The 22,495-nt window shown below is 36.5% G+C and overlaps 1 protein-coding gene across 2 annotated transcripts in view; it reads right to left on the reverse strand.

The window, feature by feature from the left end:
- The window catches only part of LOC121375668, a 40,397-nt gene that overhangs the window by 6,094 nt on the left and 11,808 nt on the right, over positions 1 to 22,495 (reverse strand). Inside the window, exons 3-4 of one of the 2 annotated variants that reach the window (XM_041503232.1) lie at positions 21,766 to 21,804; positions 675 to 873 (exon numbers count right to left, since the gene is read on the reverse strand). In XM_041503232.1, coding sequence (XP_041359166.1) covers positions 675 to 873; positions 21,766 to 21,804 — 238 coding nt within the window. The remainder of the gene's footprint in view (positions 1 to 674; positions 874 to 21,765; positions 21,805 to 22,495) is intronic. The other variant, XM_041503234.1, reaches the window with a different exon arrangement.

Here is a 22,495-nt window from a genome sequence, read left to right on the forward strand (position 1 = left end):
AAAACATTTAGCTTCACCAGTGTTCAGTTTTTGTTGAAATTATTTAAGCAATTCATTCTTGTTAACAATTAAACATGTTCTAAACTAATTTCTTTGTAGTTCATTCACTTCCCACTAGAAACATCGGTTCATTACGAATGTGACCTCTCTTGCTTACATTTGATTTGTGTACCTAAAGATAGCTTTTGTCGTCATTGCTTTTCATTCATGACGTCATTAGTTTCCTCAGACTTTCACGTCTTGTATATTATATAGTTTGTGTCATGTAAGAAGTTTAAAGTTTAAGTTTCTAAACTATTTACACTATGTGTAATAAATACAATAATCCACTCGATACTCGGAATTACGGATTATCTGTCCCTCGTGAAATTAATTTCACTCAGGACAGATAATCTGTAATTCCCTGTAACTCGTAAGCTATTGTCTATGTCAGACACCATATAACCATAAATAAAATGTGTTGAGTGCATCATTAAATAAAACATTTCCTTCTCCTGCAATCGGCAAGATGCTTAAACACCTAAAAAAAAAAAAACCCACCTAAAACGCTTAAATAAAAATAAATTAGTTGGGGTTTTTTCTCTCCTTTTTTTTTTAAAGTTTATTAAAATTATGGACAACCAATTTTACTGAGGACTGAAAGAAGTTACGGTCAAGGCCTGACATGTACATACCTTGAGAGGAGCCATCGGTGATGGTTTATTCTGGTGGATGTGGAAGTATATTGGGACGTGGACCCCAAACGGGGGTTCGTTGACGTCGATGAGAGGCACACCCATGTTGTGACCCACTTCGTTGGTGCACCGTGTTGACATCAGCGACAGAGCACGGCGGAAAATGGCTTCCCTTGATTCACATGCTCGGGTCGTATCTCTGTAACAACAAAAAAAGAAACCAGATGTACGGCAGGGTTCGAAATTAAGAATTTGATACCTGTTGCAATTTTGAAAGTTTTCTCCTTTTTTTGCCATCAGCAAAAATGCTCATCTATGACAATTTAAAGCCTGCCTGCAACAACTGTAAACTAGTAACTATTACAGAAAATAAACACATAGTTAAACGGACATACCCTAGTTTCAACCCGTGAAAATTAAGTTTAATTAATCTACAAACCTGTAACACATTTGGATAAAGTTACAATTGTCAATTTGAAATGGTGAAATACCCTCTAAAAATAGACTAAAACTTGACTCCATAGCTAAACTGTTACTTCTCAGATGCACGTGTGTTTTTAAAACTATGAAAAATGCATTCTTTTATATTAAAAACAACAGGATGACCAAAAGCTCTTCGAATGTACGGAAATTGATAATCTAAACAATAGTAAAGTATGATTTAAGTTATCAAAAACGGTTATAATAGTCAAAAATATGTGTTACTGTTTAAAGGGTATTTCACCATTTCAAAGTCACAGACTCATATTTCACTCAATTGTAACAAATGTGTTACAGGTTTGTAGATTAACTAAACTTGGTGTGCATTTTTATGGGCTGAAACTAGGGTCTGTCTCTTTAATGCCGTCTGTGCCACCATTTAATCTCTAGCTCTGTGCCGTCTCACAGCATCACTCACACATATACACCCTAATGTGATCAATACTCGAAAACAAGTGCAAAACAAAATGATCAAGGCTCATCAAGTATTTCAGTTCTTGAATTCACTTCTTGGTAAATTTATTATGAGATACATTTGTCTGTTTATACTTCATTTTGTGTTTGGTGAATGACAAATTAAACTGTGCTTATTAAACACACAAATCTTGGTCCTAGTAGTAGCTGTTAGTCCACAGGCGTTGGAAGATGATAGCCACCTATTTACAGTGGAGAGGGGGCAATAATAAAGAATGCACCTGTTTTGCCAGTATATAAAAACTATTTGATCAGGAAGGAAATGTTTTATTTAATAACGCACTCAACATATTTTATTTACGGTTATATGGCATCAGACATATGGTTAAGGACCACACAGATATTGAGAGAGGAAACCCGCTGTCGCCACTTCATGGGCTACTCTTTTCGATTAGCAGCAAGGGATCTTTTATATGCACCATCCCACAGACAGAATAGTACATACCACGGCCTTTGTTACACCAGTTGTGGAGCACTGGCTGGAACAAGAAATAGTCCAATGGGTTCACCGACGGGGATCGATCCTAGACCGACCGTGCATCAAGTGAATGCTTTACCACTGGGCTACCTCCTGCCCCTATTTGATCAGATGCAAAGAATCATAATAATCACAAACACAAAGTACAGTATTCTAAAAAGAAACACTAAGTTAAAAAAACTGAAATGTTATGAAATATCTTAGCCAAAAACACATCAAAGCCTAACTTCAGATAATAAAAAACAACAACTGCAAATCTGTAGGTTTTTTTAAAGAAATCTGTCATAATGTAAGACTATAATAATCAAATACATGACACCAGTATATATTATATGTGTGCACACAAAAACAAAACATTAGTAAGTTAAATGCAGTAATAAATTGTAACTGAATTTTTTATTTTCTTTTTTTAAATACACAAAAACAGGATATAATACAAGAAATAATTACATGTATGAAACAAAAGAAGCTCGGAAAGTTATTATAATTCAAAAAAATATTTCTTATAAGCCTGTTTGTTGCACCTGGTCCCCTCCCTAAAATATTTCTTATAAGCCTGTTTGTTGCACCTGGTCCCCTCCCTAAAATATTTCTTATAAGCCTGTTTGTTGCACCTGGTCCCCTCCCTAAAATATTTCTTATAAGCCTGTTTGTTGCACCTGGTCCCCTCCCTAAAATATTTCTTATAAGCCTGTTTGTTGCACCTGGTCCCCTCCCTAAAATATTTCTTATAAGCCTGTTTGTTGCACCTGGTCCCCTCCCTAAAATATTTCTTATAAGCCTGTTTGTTGCACCTGGTCCCCTCCCTAAAGCCTGTTTGTTGCACCTGGTCCCCTCCCTAAAATATTTCTTATAAGCCTGTTTGTTGCACCTGGTCCCCTCCCTAAAATATTTCTTATAAGCCTGTTTGTTGCACCTGGTCCCCTCCCTAAAATATTTCTTCGGTCCACCTTTGCTCTGCTACAAGACTACATACCTATATCTTGTTCAAAATAATGAGAACGGCTATTCCTGTATTGATCATATGGTAGAGGAGGAATGTATCATAACAATTATTTTATGTCCTGCTAAAAACAAGGGGCGCGTTGTAGCCCAGTGGTAAAGCGCTCGCTTGATGCATGGTCGGTTTGGGATCGATACCCGTCGGTGGGCCTATTGGGCTATTTCTCGTTCCAGCCAGTGCACCACGACTGGTATATCAAAGACCATGGTGTGTGATATCCTGTCTGTGGGGTGGTGCATATAAAAGATCACTTGCTGCATTAGGACAAATGTAGCAGGTTTTCTCTGATGACTACCGTACGTGTGAGAATTACCAAATGTTTGACATCCAATAGCCAATGATTAATTAATCAATGTGCTCTAGTGGTGTTAAATAAAACAAATTTTTGCTAAAAACAAAAACAAAAACAAACAAAAGCAAAACAATAACATGTCTCTATACATAGTTTAAATAAAATAAAATTATTTTTATGGTTGATGGATCTACTTTTTAAAAATACCTACCCTCTCCGCCCCCCCCCCCCCCCCAATAAATTCTGGATCAGTCTTACATTTGTGTATTTAGAATGAAACAAAATATTCTTTATGCACACTACAGAACTGCAATTTCAAGACACATACCTTGATCACCAATCAGATATAACGACCCAAACCTGAACGTTCCTTCACATCTGCCTGAATAACGTTATTTTCTCAACATACGTAACATAAATTTCTCTTAAATAATCATGTAACAATATTTCCATTGAATGTACAACCTATTTCCCCCGAGAGCGTTACAATACCCACATGCAGTATTATATGGTTGCCGGGTTATACCCTTAACAGGATTGTGTTACCGTATCGGTAGATAACGCTTCTGTATGTATATATATAGCTAAATAATGTGTGTAGGGCTTAAAGCCAAATAGCCACATTATCGGCTAACATGAAACTACTTCTGTTATTACCACTGTGGGCTCGGGTTATTCCAGTCCTCTCACGCAAACTGATCGCACTATATAATAGGATTACATACGTGTGTATAGACACAGACTTAAAGAACACGTGAATATTAAAAAAAAAATTTTTTTTTTTTATTTGATGTCTGTGAGCGCTGTATTGAAAATCAGTATACTGAATTTTTTTTTTTTTATAGACACATCAGCACAATTTAAATACTTTTTAGATAAGAAAGAAAGAAAGAAATGTTTTATTTAACGACGCACTCAACACATTTTATTTACGGTTATATGGCATCAGACATATGGTTAAGGACCACACAGATTTTGAGAGGAAACCCGCTGTCACCACTACATGAGCTACTCTTTCCGATTAGCAGCAAGGGATCTTTTATTTGCACATCCCACAGGCAGGATAGCACAAACCATGGCCTTTGTTGAACCAGTTATGGATCACTGGTCGGTGCAAGTGGTTTACACCTACCCATTGAGCCTTGCAGAGCACTCACTCAGGGTTTGGAGTCGGTATCTGGTATCCGAACCCAGTACCTACCAGCCTGTAGACCGATGGCCTAACCACGACGCCACCAAAGCCGGTTTTTTAGATAAGAGTTAAGGGGTTTTTATGACACCACCAGAGCACATTGATTTATTAATCACCGGCTACTGGATGTCAAACATTTAACAATTCTGACATGCTCCATTTTTTTCATTGGTAGCAAGGGATCTTTTATATGCCAACTGGACAGCACATACCACAGCCTTTGATATATCAGTCATTGGGGCACAGGAAAGGACTGGAAAAAAACAACAATCAGAGAATGGTCCACTGAGAGGGTTCGATCCTACAGTGAAAGCACATTAAGGTGAGCACTCTACACACTGAGCTAAATCCTGCCCCTAAATAGGAAGAGAAGAAACCTGCTGCTGCCACATATGCTATTCCTACAGAAAGGTAGGAAAGGATCTTTTGTATTCATGTTCCTAGAGACAGGACAGTACATACCAGTGTTTGGTGTACCAGCAATGTGTCATTTGTTGGGGACAAGAAAAAACAACTAGTCCACTGACCAATGAATCCTTCAGGTCAGGTCAGGTCAGGTCAGGTCAGGTTACAGAGTTTAACATGCACATTCAGAACAAACTGATGGAGCACATGCCTGTCATGGCTCCTCCATCCAGGACAGGAAAGGGGGGGGGGGAGAGAAAGGATCACCCGCACTGGCAAGTGCAAGAGTGCACAGGCAGCACAACCAGAGTCAGAAGCAGGTGAGGGTGGTTTTGGTGCTATTAAATTTGCAAATGCTGCATGGATTATAGCCAAATAGAAACCATTGCGTAATTTCTTGGAGGTGTTTTGGATGAATAATTTGGAGCAGTTCGCCAAAACTGAAATAGAGCTAGTTTTGGTAGTTTTGACTTAGTTGAAATGACTGCTAGCTTGATCAGTCCTTCCACATTGTTGGCCTGATATCCAGGTAGCTCCCCATTGAGTTGGTAAAATTCAGTCTGGGGTGCGATTAATCTAGATCAGTGAGTAGAGTGCTCCCCACCGAGTTGGTCAAACTCAGTCTGGGGTGCGATTAATCTAGATCAGTCAGTAGAGTGCTCCCCACCGAGTTGGTCAAACTCAGTCTGGGGTGCGATTAATCTAGATCAGTCGGTAGAGTGCTCCCCACCGATTTGGTAAAACTCAGTCTGGGTAAAAAGTTTGTTTTATTTAACGAAGCCTCTAGAGCACATTGATTTTTATCTGACATATTTCTTTAGAGGAAACCCGCTGCCACCACATAGGCTACTCTTTCTGATAAGCAGCAAGGGGTCTTTTATATGCACTTTCCCAAAGACAAGACAGCACATACCATGGTCTTTGATGAACCGGTTGTGGACCACTGGTTGGAACAGAAAATAGCCTAGAGTGCTCACCTGAGGCGCTTAGGTCATAGGATCAAACCATGTTGGAGAACCCAATGGGGCTTTTCTTGTTCCCAAACTAGTGCCCCTTGACTGCTATAAAAATGGTCCATGGTATGTGCTGTCCTGTCTGTGGTAATGTGAATAATATACATGCATATTTCCCTATAGTTCCTAATGGAAACATGAAGCAAGTTTCTTCTGAAGGCTTTAACATGTACCGGCCTCGGTGGCGTCGTGGTAGGCCATCGGTCTACAGGCTGGTACATGTAGGTACTGGGTTTGGATCCCAGTCGAGGCATGGGATTTTTAATCCAGATACCGACTCCAAACCCTGAGTGAGTGCTCTGCAAGGCTCAATGGGTAGGTGTAAACCACTTGCATCGACCAGTGATCCATAACTGGTTCAACAAAGCCATGGTTTGTGCTATCCTGCCTGTGGAAAGCGCAATTAAAAGATCCCTTGCTGCTAATCAGAAAGAGTAGCCCATGTAGTGGCGACAGCGGGTTTCATCTCAAAATCTGTGTGGTCCTTTAACCATATGTCTGACGCCATATAACCGTAAATAAAATGTGTTGAGTGCGTCGTTAAATAAAACATTTCTTTCTTTCTTTCTTGTTCCCAAACTAGTGCCCCTTGACTGCTATAAAAATGGCCATGGTATGTGCTGTCCTGTCTGTAGAAATGTGAATAATGTACATGCATATTTCCCTATAGTTTCTTCTGAAGGCTTTAACATGTTTGATTAATTAATCAATGTGCTCTTGTGGAGTCGGTAAACAAAGCTACACTTTTAACCTTAAGATTTTACTCTGTTTGAGACCAGGTGCTTAGAACGTGAATCCAATACCTACCAGATTTAAGGCCATCCACTTACGAGTAAACACTATGCCAGTGGAAGTTTTATTGTTAGATCTCCTCATTCCTAACGGATCAATAAACAGTTTATTCTTTTGACTGTGTGTGTACCTTTAACACCAGCCATGTGTGAAATGACATGTTGGTGTATTCAGACAGGGACTAAAGGTAATGTCTCATATTTCGCTTCAAAGGACTGTTAGTGGATTCCTGCTGAATATTAACTGTGGTTACAAAACAATGGTAAACACTGGCCTCCTGTTATTGTCTGTCATTTGCTTGCTGTCTAATGGAGTGTAATTGTGTGAACGGGGTACAAACATTAGCAATGTTCTCATAGAGTTTGTGTATGGTTTCATGAAAAAAAATACCATTATTTGGACAATTGATGAAATACAAATGTTTTTATGACATGTTTATGAATTTTTTTATACTATTGAAAAATCAGCAATAGAGTTTTAATAATGGGTGGGATGGGGATTCTGTGGGGGAGATTGTCTATTGTTTTTTGTTGTTTTATTTTGTTTTGTTTTTCTTGTGTTGCTTATTTAGGGATGGGGTGAATGTTTTTTTGTTTGTTTGTTTTATTTGAGTACATAATTATTTAATCAGTGTCTTTAATTAATTAATTAATTTGCTGAATGCAAAGTTCTGCACTTTTTAACCAAATGTTTGAAGGTAATTTGATTAACTCGGCATTCAAATTTGTAAATATCCCAGTTTTGTCATGAGGTTAACATTATATGGAATGTCACAGTCAAATGTCATGGGAATCACTACAGTAGATTCAAATTCCATCTACATACACATTATGGGGTAATGCTTGTGACACATGGTCTAAAAGTATATGAAAAAAAAATCTCCTACCACAACATAGCCTAGCTTTTCATTAGCAGCAAGAACTATTTTAAATATGAAACCCTCAAATCAGTAACAGAAAACAAACAACATACATCAAAGTAAAATGTAAGTGGACAATTTCTAAAGAGCTATTACAAAAACTTCCGAGATGTGTTGGACGTAAACAAATAAAATTTAAGAAGGCCAAATATAGGTGATACAGTGAGACCTGAACAAACTGTCACCGTATCAAGTTGCCACCTGTCTTAGAAAGGAAATGGTTTATTTAACGACACTCAACACATTTTATTTATGGTTGTATGGTGTCGGACATATGGTTAAGGACCACACAGATATTGAGGTAGGAAACCTGCTATAGCCACTTCATTAGCTACTCTTTTCGATTAGCAGCAAGGGATCTTTTATGTGCACCATCCCACAGACAGGATAGCACATACCACGGCCTTTGATGTACCAGTCGTGGTGCACCGGCTGGACAACTGTCTTAGAGATCAACTTCAAAATTCTCCCCAAGAATTTAAAGTCACCAATTCGAGTTCCTAATGTATGTACCTCTTTTTTTATCTTTTTTGAAAAACATAAAATGCATTTTGAGCTACTACAAACCTCAGAATTGAAGTTAAAGTTAAAACGTTAAAGTTTATTTTGTTTAACGACACCACTAGAGCACATTGATTAATTAATAATCAGCAATTTGATATATATATACACATTGATTTTGACACATATAACAAGTCATCAGAGGAAACCTGCTACATGTTTCTTAATACACCAAGAGAACTTTTATATGCACTTTCCCACAGACAGGAAAGCACATACCACGGCCTTTGACCAGTTGTGGTTCACTGGTTGGAACTAGAAAAAATCCAGTCAATTGAATGGATCAACCAAGGTGGTTCGATCCTGTAATGCAACCACCTCAATCAAGCACTGATTGAGCTAAATCCCCAGAATTGACACCCCAAAACACTTTGGATTTGCCAATATTTATGGTTTATGCAAAAAGCTGCAAATGTGTAACATAGAGATCTACAAACAAAATAGTTGGCATAGCTGAAAATAGTTTATACTGTTAGTATGCAGTTAAAACCTGTGTCAGGCAGCCACCAAAAGGGGGGGGGGGAAGGTTTTGTTTAACGACACCACTAGAGCACATTGCTTTATTCATCATCGGCTATTGGATGTAATTTTGGATATAGTCTTAGAGAAGAAACCTGCAACATTTTTTTATTAGTAGCAAGGGATCTTTTATATCCACCATCCAGCAGACAGGACAGCACATACCACTGGCTGGAATGAGAAATAGCCCAATGATGGAGATCGATCCCAAACCGACAGCACATCAAGTGAGCGCTCCACCAAAGGGAGTATCACAAAGTAGCATTTTAGAACAGGTGGCTGCTTAATAGAGGTCAGTTTATACCATAATAGATGATTTGGAAGAATAAAAATGTAACCTCTTCACACAGGTGTTTGTTTAATACAGGTGGCTGCTAGAGCAGGTTTGGCTGTATTTTTGATAATCAGGCCTCCAGATTTTACAGAACAGAAAAATTAAAAGTGTGTTTTGTTTAACGACACCACTAGAGCACATTGATTTATTAATCATCAGCTATTGGATGTCAAACATTTGGTAATTTGACATATAGTTTTAGAGAGGAAACCCGCTACATTTTTCCATTAGTAGCAAGGGATCTTTTATATGCACCATCCCACAAACAGATTGCACATACCATGGTCTTTGATATACCAGTCGTGGTGCACAGGCTGGAACGAGACATAGCCCAATAGGCACACCTACGGGGATCGATCTCAGACCAACTGCACCTCAAGTGGACACTTTACCACTGGGCTACGTCCCACCTCTTATGGAAAGGATTGTTTCTGGTTGCATGAAATTCTTTTTCCTTTTTGTAGGAACTGAAAGTCTTGTACTCATTAACATGTAACAGCTCACCATTACCATGGTTACACGAAAACAGTTTGCAATGGGTATCGATGATCACAGGGCAAAGAACAAAAAAAAACTGTTTACAATAAAATGTAAAATCCTGAGTCCTGTAGGTTTCCTACAGTTCTAGTTAATGGTTATTTAACATGTTTGACTGTACTTGTGATATCTTTAAGATTCAAATTGAGTGGTTGGGCTATAAATGGTATGATAAAGGTGATTGGAGATCATATATGTTGTTCTAAGGTCAATCTTGCTGTTATCTAAACATTCTAACCTGAGTGGTTGTACCGTATTTACACTAGACATGTAATTATTTTGGTAAAGTTTCTGTTTGTGATATTGTTATTTGAACAACCTACATGAGATACATTTTAAAACTTAAAACTGTGTGTGTGTTTGTGTGCCTGTGTGTGTGTGTGCCTGTGTGTGTGTGTGTGTGTGTGTGTCTGTGTTTGTCTGTGTGTGTGCCTGTGTGCATGTGTGCATGTGTGTCTGTGTGTATGTGCCTGTGTGCATGTGTGCATGTGTGTCTGTGTGTATGTGCCTGTGTGCATGTGTGTGTGTGTGAAATTTGTAATGAAAAATTCACTCTTTTACTATCAAAATTCTTAACATTTTATTTTTAAATTAAAACAAATAAACCTGACCTAAAAACAAATATCTCAGTTTTTGTAAAGGTGAGACACAGCACACTGGTAAAGCAGTCATTTCTTCCTCCCTTCCTCTCTTCCTGTCAATTGTACATGAATGGACTTTAAATTTTCAAGTAGATGCTATGGATATGAAGTGATTGTAGTGAAAAATACCCTCAAAAGGAAGGATATTAACATCTCTCTAATAACAATTCAGAACATTTAAAAAAGAAGAAAAAAAAGAAGAAAGAAATGTTTTATTTAACGACGCACTCAACACATTTTATTTATAGTTAGATGGCATTGGACATATGGTTAAGGACCACACACAGATATTGAGAGAGGAAACCTGCTGTTGCGCCACTTCATGGGCTACTCTTTTCAATTAGCAGCAAGGGTTCTTTTATATCATATAATATGCATCATCCCACAGACAGGGTAGTAAATACCACAGCCCTTGATATACCAGTTGTGGTGCACTGACTAGAACGAGAAATAGCCCAATGGGCCCACCGATGGGGATCGATCCCAGACCGACTGCACATCGAGCAAGCGCTGTACCACTGGGCTATTTCCCGCCCCGTTTTAAACAATGGTTATTTGGTATGAAATATGTTATAATTTCAACTCTTGGGTACTAAACTCTACCAAATAGAAGGAATGACTCATCTATATTCACTTTTCCTCAGATAGAATTAAAAAATACCATGTCTATTAATATAATATTCATGGAGTAGTGGTTAGAATGGAAAAAACGCATAGTATCTACTGAGGGGGAAACAAAAACAAAATAATATGGGTTACTAACAGAATATTAATGATGATTTAGGCGATACTAGAATTTAAACCCATTCTAAAATAATGAAATTTTACTGTTTTGTATTTTTAGTGTTCCATTACGTACAAAAAAGAAAACAAAAGAAAGAAAAAACAAACATTATTGCTGGGGCGAGACATAACCCAGTGGTAAAGCGCTAACGTGATGCACAGTCGGTGTGGGATCAATCACCATCAGTGTGCCCAATGGAAAATTTCTCACTCCAGCCAGTGCACCATGACAGGTATATCAAAGGCCATACATAGTATGTATTATTCTGTCTGTGGGATGGTGCATATACATGTGAAAGATCCCTTGTATAGAAAAATGTAGCGGGTTTCCTCCTCTTTGAGACTATATGTACAAATTACCAAATGTTTGACATCCATTAGTCAATGATTAATAAATCAATGTGCTCTAGTTGTGTCATTAAACAAAACAAATGTTGTTGTTTTTTAAATTGTTGATGCTTACCTTATAGGATATATAAATGGCATGATTATACATAATCCATGTGTTCAGTATCTCACATTAAACAAATAGTTTAACCAAATTGTATAACACATAAGCAAACACTCATGATTACTCAGTCAGCATATTTCCATATCTGCCTGTGAGTAAGAAAATAAACCCTGTTCCAATTTAATTTCTAACTAATGATCCATCTATTAGCAATTAATTTCTGTGCCTTTTTCTTCTTATCAGTAATACGGTGTACCCAATTTATTTTTGTAATCTTTACCCAAGAATTATTTACATATAACCCTCAAAGTAAGAAATGCCTGACATCAGACAGCAAAACTAATATTAACATGTTTATACTGATATCTCTGTACAAAACAGGGCCCAAGGGATGTTTGACATGCTTTTTCATGTTTGAGACCATCACTCCAGCAGAATAACCAGACATTATCCTGCCTGGTACAACTCTCACTTCCTATACTGGCTTTACAAATCTGAATGGCAAAGCTTTATGTTGTACACATGACAGAGTTCAAGAGATGTTTTGTTAATTGTGATGGCATGCACTCAATTAACAATTACTGTCAAAACACTGATTGTACCATATCCTTCCTTGTTGGGAGCCATGAATCACGAGCATAGTCTGTCTGTTGTTTCACTTAAATGCATGAGTAATACTTTAGCATGCTCATATACCACAATCCTACCACGGAGCCCTCCACTGGCGAAGTCAGAGGTCGGATCCATGGTAGGCGTGCCTGAACCTTCGTGGATATGGGCATGTTAAACGAGTTTCCATTCCATTCCATATACCACGAAGGTTTCGTGCATGTCCGCCCCAGGTTTCGGTCTCTGGGAAGCCAGGGGCCCAATCCAGGGCAGATCACTTAAATGATGAACATTTTCAACAAGATTGGCACCAAAAAGATGAAAAGCACAAGCATAAACTTAAAATAAGATAATGCATCAAACATTATTTTAGGTAATGATGCCTCAGATCAGAAAATAGTTTATAAATGTCTCCAATAAGACTTCTTGAAAGCTAAGGAATCAAGGAAGGCAGAAAATAGTTTATAAATGTCTCCAATAAGACTTCTTGAAAGCTAAGGAATCAAGGAAGGCAGAAAATAGTTTATAAATGTCTCCAGTAAGACTTCTTGAAAGCTAAGGAATCAAGGAAGGCAGAAAATAGTTTATAAATGTCTCCAATAAGACTTCTTGAAAGCTAAGGAATCAAGGAAGGCAGAAAATAGTTTATAAATGTCTCCAATAAGACTTCTTGAAAGCTAAGGAATCAAGGAAGGCAGAAAATAGTTTATAAATGTCTCCAGTAAGACTTCTTGAAAGCTAAGGAATCAAGGACTTCTTGAAAGCTAAGGAATCAAGGAAGGCAGAAAATAGTTTATAAATGTCTCCAATAAGACTTCTTGAAAGCTAAGGAATCAAGGAAGGCAGAAAATAGTTTATAGAAAAGACTTCTTGAAAGCTTCAAGGAAGGCAGAAAATAGTTTATAAATGTCTCCAAAGACTGTCTCTCCAGTAAGACTTCTTGAAAGCTAAGGAATCAAGGAAGGCAGAAAATAGTTTATAAATGTCTCCAGTAAGACTTCTTGAAAGCTAAGGAATCAAGGAAGGCAGAAAATAGTTTATAAATGGCTCCAGTAAGACTTCTTGAAAGCTAAGGAATCAAGGAAGGAAGGAAATAGTTTATAAATGGCTCCAGTAAGACTTCTTGAAAGCTAAGGAATCAAGGAAGGAAGAAAATGTTTTATTTAACGACGCACTCAACACATTTAATGTTACGGTTATATGGTGTCAGACATATGGTTAAGGACCACACAGATATTGAGAGAAGAAACTCACTGTTGCCACTTCATGGGCTGTTCTTTTCAATTAGCAGCAAGGGATCTTTTATATGCACCATCCCACAGACAGGGAAGTACATACCACAGCCTTTGATATACCAGTCGTGGTGCACTGGCTGAAACAAGAAATATCCCAATGGGCCCACTGATGGGGATCAATTCCACACTGGCCATGCATCGAGTGGGTGCTTTACCACTGAGCTACAACTCGCCCTACTAAACAATCAAATGCTGAAACATTTTGAAATGTAACATATCACATACTTAAGCTATAAGGTATCATGGGCCAACATATTATTGCTAAACTGGGGGTGGGGTGGAGTGTGAGTATTCACAACAATTAGTTAGTGTATCTGTTGTTCGCATGAAACATGTAATGTCACACCTTTAATGCTACTTATGTGTCCAGTGCTAAACAATTATTTGAAGTGATCAATGGCAGAGACAGAAAATCCATTTAGGGGGGGTCCCAGTGACATGAGGTAGAATGCCATGGGAACTTTGGGGGAGGTTTGGAGGGGGATCGTAAAAAAATAAAATTATAACTATCGCAAAATTTAAGGGGGGGGGGGGGCAGGGCTCCTGGGGCCCCCCTCTAGATCCACCTCTGGTGATAATATATAATGTAATTTTGGATAGTAGTTGACAGTACCAGTATTACAAAACAATCTTCCACAATCTCAATATGAAAACACAATGAAGACAGATTTCTCTTATAATGAAGTAAAGACTAATGACAAAATATGAAAACACAATGAAGACAGATTTCTCTTACAATGAAGTAAAGACTAATGACAAAATATGAAAACAAAATGAAGACAGATTTCTCTTACAATGAAGTAAAGACTAATGACAAAATATGAAAATGTTAATGCAGGACTTCTAGAATTTTTATAAAATCCACTAGCCATGGGATCAGGGATTTAAAACATTTACTAGCCATGATTAAAAATTCACTAGCCCCACATTACTTTAAGTTAATACAATTTTACTAAATAATAGTAATAATCAGGTATGTCACCTAAAGAAGGAGATAGAGCTTAAAAAACATTAACATTGGGGGTGGTGGTGTAGGCAGGATATTTATATTTACAAAATAGACTTAACTGCAACATTTGACAAAAAAAATTTCACCAGCCGTCAGACATGGCAATAGTAATTATTTACTAGCCCAACAAAAACATTTCACTAGCCATCGGGCAATGCAATAGTAATTATTTACTAGCCCAGCATTGAATATCACTAGCCATGGGAGTGGGGCTGCCATAATGTAGAAGCCCTGGTTGATGGTAAAATTATAAAAACTGAAATGACTAAACTACTGGCACTGAAAAACACTACTACTGACAGTCCGCCTACCTCAAAGCCTGTTCAGTTTTTATGGTCGGTAGCTGCCATTTTGCAGATGAAACTGAACCGTGGCTAGCTTCCATTTCTCTTTGCATTATTCCAACAACTGCGAGATATTTCCTGTTTTCCTTCTTATCCTACATGCACCCGAGAAAGATCAATCTCAGCAACAATTGGCAACAGACCGCATCAATAACAATTGTAATTAATCAAACCTCGACGGATATCAAATAAATCAAATAATCCACCACAGACCCTATCCACTGAATATTACATTAGTACACCGCTCGTGCCATTATGTTAAAGACTTATTCGGATAATATGCAATGTATTGGAATATACCTATAAAGTTTGTTAATAAATGGCGAGTCATTCTTTACCGTGAAATTATATTTGTTCTGCTTTCAGTCGGCATATCAAAGAATGTGGCAAGAGTATGTTGCTCTTTTCTTTGAAATGGAAATGTGCTGAGCATGGGTGAAATGACTATTGAAAGGACGCATAGAAATACATGAAATGGGCTCACGGGAAAACATAAAAGTTATTGTGAGTACAAAACCTTGTAAATTCTAAAGTAAGACAAATGTGCATACAAGAGGTTGGCTTTCGGTGCCATGGTGAAAAATGTGACACAACAAATGGGGTTAACAAAATGTAAATTCTTTTTGTGAAAATGTAAATCATAATACATTTTGTGAGGGTTGTTACTTTGCGCTACAAGTTTGATTGGAGATATCAGGAAGTCATTAGGACAGGGATGTTGTTCGGTGACAGAACACAGACCTGGAGTATAATGGGTCATTGAATTGATTCACCTCCATGGACACTGTTATTATTTTAACCAGTTTTCTCTAGCTGGCATATAAAAGATAATTGTAAATGTGCTGTCCTGTATGTGTGGAGAAGTGAATGTAAAAGATCTCATTGCAAATTAGATGTGATAGCCATGGGTTTCTTCTCTAATAGACCAATAGTAAAGCAATGACCATTCGTTTGACCCTTAACAGCCACTGATTAAACAGAGATATTGAGGAGTCATTAATCAAGTATTATTCTTAACTTAGTAAGGAATATATTTGTATGCTTTTTAAAGACTGTCACTACATTATTAATTTTACCAAAAGGAAAGGAATGTTTAATGACACCTCAGCACTTTATAAACAAGGATCTGCTATAAGCACTTTCCGGTGTACATGTCAATATATACGACAGCCGCTGACATTAAATTCACTGAATTATACATCATATAAACATGAAGAACATATAAAAAACCTACAGATATAGGTACTGGAAGCAGGAAGACTAGAGGGTATTGGCCATCAACTTTGAAGCTGGGGTGCCATAATATGCATTGTTACCCCAGTTGAAATACAGTGACAACATTCTAAACTGGACACTCACAGGACCAAGTAAAAAGTCCAGCTTTAAGAGGTGTACAGTTTAGAGGGGTTCTGTTCTGTACTGATATTTAAAAAGGTACAATGAAAAATGCCAGCTTTGAAGGAATTCCTGTTAAATGAGTGTCCACTTTTTAGGGGTTTTACTATACAAACACACTATATAAGTGAATTAATATTTTATTTTCTATTCTGACCAATTCTCTGTAAAGTTTGCAAAAATGAACCATTATTCAACATAGACAACAAAATCGCTAATTTTTACATATTGTGTTTTGATTTAAAAAAAACCCAAAACATTTCAATTAAACACACACATGCATGCGTGTGCTTGCACATACATGTGCGCATGTGCACACGCAGACACACACAGACATTAATGAATATTATTGACAGGGATTAGTGATTTCATTTGAACTTATTTTCATGCTTTTATTTAGCTCAGTCAGTTGAGTGCTCGGTGGATCCATTCAGCTGATTGGGTTTTACCCCATTCCAGCCAGTGCACCACAACAGGACAAAGGCCATGGTATGTGTTTTGCTGTATGTGAGAAAGTGCATATAAAAGATCCCTTTCTGCATTTGGAAAAATGTAGCAGGTTTCCTCTGATGACTATGAGTCAGAATTACCAATGTTTGACATCCAATAGATGATGATTAATTAATAAATTTGCTCCAGTGGTGTCATTAAACAAAACAAATTTTATATCCAATTAAGGCTCAAGCATGCTGTCCTGGGTACACACCTCAGCTATGTGGGCTGTCTGTCCAGGACAGTGAGTTAGTTGTTAGTGGTTAGTGAGAGACAAGAGGGTGTAGTGGTCTTACGCCTACCCAACTGAGTCGTTAAAACTAGCTCTGGGTGGGAGCCGCTACCGGACTGCAAACCCTGTACCTACCAGCATTGTGTCCGATGGCTTAACCACGACACCACCGAGGCCACAGGGATTAGTGCTGCAGGGTCAGCAAGTAATAACTAAGACCTCAGTCTATATATGATATTTTGTTTATGTACACAGGGTACGTGATACAATACCTCAGTCTGAATAAGACATTTGCTTTGCTTATCAGTCTGTAGGTTCTAATAGACCAAATCAATTCCTATTGACAATAATGTTAACGTTTACTAATAAAACTGATATAAGTAGCATATCAACACACCCAGGATATACAGCAATCTAATCTATCTGCAAGAAAATTGGGGGGGGGGGGGGGGGGGGTCACATACCATTTAAGAGATTTAAATAATGTTTTTGCTGAAAATTGCAGTTCCATTTTTTTGGGTACCCCACATTAGTTTCAACCTCTGGTATATACTGCATAACAACTGTGTAACAAATAAAAGTGTATTTATTTATTGTCGATGGATAATAGTATCTGCACATATTACTACACATATCACACCCACAGCTACTTTTACTCCATAAATATCTGACAGTGCACCTCGAACTTTGACACGGAACTCTCTTCTTTGGTACTAAGCAACCTGCATGACTTATATTATTATATTATCATTCCTTTCTTTCGTATACTGGAATACTAGTAATAACACATCACAAACATTCCTTTCTTTCTTATATCAGAATACCAGTAATAACACATCACAAACATTCCTTTCTTTCTTATACCAGAATACCAGTAATAACACACATCACAAATATTCTTTGCTTTCTTATACCAGAATACCAGTAATAAAACATCACAAACATTCCTTTCTTTCTTATACCAGCATACCAGTAATAACACATCACAAACATTCCTTTCTTTCTTATACCAGAATATCAGTAATAAGACATCACAAATATCCCTTTCTTTCTTATACCAGAATACCAGTAATAACACACATCACAAACATCCCTTTCTTTCTTATACTGGCATACCAGTAATAACACACATCACAAACATTCCTTTCTTTCCTATACCAGAATACCAGTAATAACACACATCACAAACATTCCTTTCTTTCTTATACCAGAATACCAGTAATAACACACATCACAAACATCCCTTTCTTTCTTATACCAGAATACCAGTAATAACACACATCACAAACATCCCTTTCTTTCTTATACCGGCATACCAGTAATAACACACATCATAAACATTCCTTTCTTTCCTATACCGGAATACCAGTAATAACTCACATCAGAAATATTCCCTTCTTTCTTATACCGGAATACCAGTAATAACACACATCACAAACATCCCTTTCTTTCTTATACCAGAATACCAGTAATAACACACATCACAAACATCCCTTTCTTTCTTATACCAGAATACCAGTAATAACAGACATCACAAACATCCCTTTCTTTCTTATACCGGAATACCAGTAATAACACACAACACAAACATTCCTTTCTTTCTTATACAGGAATACCAGTAATAACACACATCACAAACATCCCTTTCTTTCTTATACCGGAATACCAGTAATAACACACAACACAAACATTCCTTTCTTTCTTATACAGGAATACCAGTAATAACACACATCACAAACATCCCTTTCTTTCTTATACCAGAATACCAGTAATAACACACATCACAAACATTCCTTTCTTTCTTATACCGGAATACCAGTAATAACACACAACACAAACATTCCTTTCTTTCTTATACCGGAATACCAGTAATAACACACAACACAAACATTTCTTTCTTTCTTATACCGGAATACCAGTAATAACACACATCACAAACATCCCTTTCTTTCTTATACAGGAATACCAGTAATAACACACATCACAAACATCCCTTTCTTTCTTATACCAGAATACCAGTAATAACACACATCACAAACATCCCTTTCTTTCTTATACCGGAATACCAGTAATAACACACAACACAAACATTCCTTTCTTTCTTATACAGGAATACCAGTAATAACACACATCACAAACATCCCTTTCTTTCTTATACCAGAATACCAGTAATAACACACATCACAAACATTCCTTTCTTTCGTATACTGGAATACCAGTAATAACACACATCACAAACATCCCTTTCTTTCTTATACCGGAATACCAGTAATAACACACAACACAAACATTTCTTTCTTTCTTATACCGGAATACCAGTAATAACACACATCACAAACATCCCTTTCTTTCTTATACAGGAATACCAGTAATAACACACATCACAAACATCCCTTTCTTTCTTATACCAGAATACCAGTAATAACACACATCACAAACATTCCTTTCTTTCTTATACCAGAATACCAGTAATAACACACATCACAAACATTCCTTTCTTTCGTATACTGGAATACCAGTAATAACACACATCACAAACATCCCTTTCTTTCTTATACCGGAATACCAGTAATAACACACAACACAAACATTTCTTTCTTTCTTATACCGGAATACCAGTAATAACACACATCACAAACATCCCTTTCTTTCTTATACAGGAATACCAGTAATAACACACATCACAAACATCCCTTTCTTTCTTATACCAGAATACCAGTAATAACACACAACACAAACATTTCTTTCTTTCTTATACTGGAATACCAGTAATAACACACAACACAAACATTTCTTTCTTTCTTATACTGGAATACCAGTAATAACACACATCACAAACATCCCTTTCTTTCTTATACCAGAATACCAGTAATAACACACATCACAAACATTCCTTTCTTTCGTATACTGGAATACCAGTAATAACACACATCACAAACATCCCTTTCTTTCTTATACCGGAATACCAGTAATAACACACAACACAAACATTTCTTTCTTTCTTATACCGGAATACCAGTAATAACACACATCACAAACATCCCTTTCTTTCTTATACAGGAATACCAGTAATAACACACATCACAAACATCCCTTTCTTTCTTATACCAGAATACCAGTAATAACACACATCACAAACATCCCTTTCTTTCTTATACCGGAATACCAGTAATAACACACAACACAAACATTCCTTTCTTTCTTATACAGGAATACCAGTAATAACACACATCACAAACATCCCTTTCTTTCTTATACCAGAATACCAGTAATAACACACATCACAAACATTCCTTTCTTTCGTATACTGGAATACCAGTAATAACACACATCACAAACATCCCTTTCTTTCTTATACCGGAATACCAGTAATAACACACAACACAAACATTTCTTTCTTTCTTATACCGGAATACCAGTAATAACACACATCACAAACATCCCTTTCTTTCTTATACAGGAATACCAGTAATAACACACATCACAAACATCCCTTTCTTTCTTATACCAGAATACCAGTAATAACACACATCACAAACATTCCTTTCTTTCTTATACCAGAATACCAGTAATAACACACATCACAAACATTCCTTTCTTTCGTATACTGGAATACCAGTAATAACACACATCACAAACATCCCTTTCTTTCTTATACCGGAATACCAGTAATAACACACAACACAAACATTTCTTTCTTTCTTATACCGGAATACCAGTAATAACACACATCACAAACATCCCTTTCTTTCTTATACAGGAATACCAGTAATAACACACATCACAAACATCCCTTTCTTTCTTATACCAGAATACCAGTAATAACACACAACACAAACATTTCTTTCTTTCTTATACTGGAATACCAGTAATAACACACATCACAAACATCCCTTTCTTTCTTATACCAGAATACCAGTAATAACACACAACACAAACATTTCTTTCTTTCTTATACTGGAATACCAGTAATAACACACATCACAAACATCCCTTTCTTTCTTATACCGGCATACCAGTAATAACACACATCATAAACATTCCTTTCTTTCCTATACCGGAATACCAGTAATAACTCACATCTTAAATATTCCCTTCTTTCTTATACCGGAATACCAGTAATAACACACATCACAAACATCCCTTTCTTTCTTATACCAGAATACCAGTAATAACACACATCACAAACATTCCTTTCTTTCTTATACAGGAATACCAGTAATAACACACATCACAAACATCCCTTTCTTTCTTATACCGGAATACCAGTAATAACACACATCATAAATATCCCTTTCGTTTTAGGTTTCCTTCTTTCTATTTATTCTAGTTTTTTCAATAGATCACTGAAAATTGAGATGTATTTTTGAGATTCTCATAAAACTAAATGTTTAGTATATGTGAAGGTTTTATAAAAACATTGAATTTATTAGTAATTGTACAAGGGAAAAACTGCACATAAAACATTTATTAGTAATTGTACAAGGGAAAAACTGCACATAAAACATTTATTAGTAATTGTACAAGGGAAAAACTGCACATAAAACATTTATTAGTAATTGTACAAGGGAAAAACTGCACATAAAACATTTATTAGTAATTGTACAAGGGAAAAACTGCACATAAAACATTTATTAGTAATTGTACAAGGGAAAAACTGCACATAAAACATTTATTAGTAATTGTACAAGGGAAAAACTGCACATAAAACATTTATTAGTAATTGTACAAGGGAAAAACTGCACATAAAACATTTATTAGTAATTGTACAAGGGAAAAACTGCACATAAAACATTTGCATGATGCACAGACAAACTTGATACAAGTTCAGTCATACATACTCAGTTCTCATTGAAGATGGAGTAGTCATGGCCACTATTCTGAAATAAATATCAGTTATACACATCATCATTGCTGTTGTCATCATCATCATCATAATCATCATTATAACTGCCAACATAATCAGTATCATCATCATCATCATCATCATAATCATCATTATAACTGCCAACATAATCAGTATCATCATCATCATCATCATCATAATCATCATTATAACTGCCAACATAATCAGTATCATCATCATCATCATCATCATCATAATCATCATTATAACTGCCAACATAATCAGTATCATCATCATCATCATCATCATAATCATCATTATAACTGCCAACATAATCAGTATCATCATCATCATCATCATCATAATCATCATTATAACTGCCAACATAATCAGTATCATCATCATCATCATCATCATAATCATCACCAATCATCAATATCACAATCATCAACATCCCCATCATCAACATCATCATTTTTATCACCAATATCACCAACATCATCATGACCATTACCATCATCATGTTCTATCATAACCAGTATCATAATATTTATTGTCATCACTTTCATCATTGCTACAATCATTATTGTTGACAGTCGTACTGATTGAATAAACTGCAGATTTTTGCTTTCAGTAATTCTCACTGACTAGGCAATCACAAACTTTAATTAAAATCACTGCATAAAATATCAATATATATGATATATACTTTTTAAATGTTGTAT

This window comes from Gigantopelta aegis, chromosome 6 (assembly GCF_016097555.1).
Source record: "Gigantopelta aegis isolate Gae_Host chromosome 6, Gae_host_genome, whole genome shotgun sequence".
Taxonomy (NCBI): Eukaryota; Metazoa; Mollusca; class Gastropoda; order Neomphalida; family Peltospiridae; genus Gigantopelta; species Gigantopelta aegis.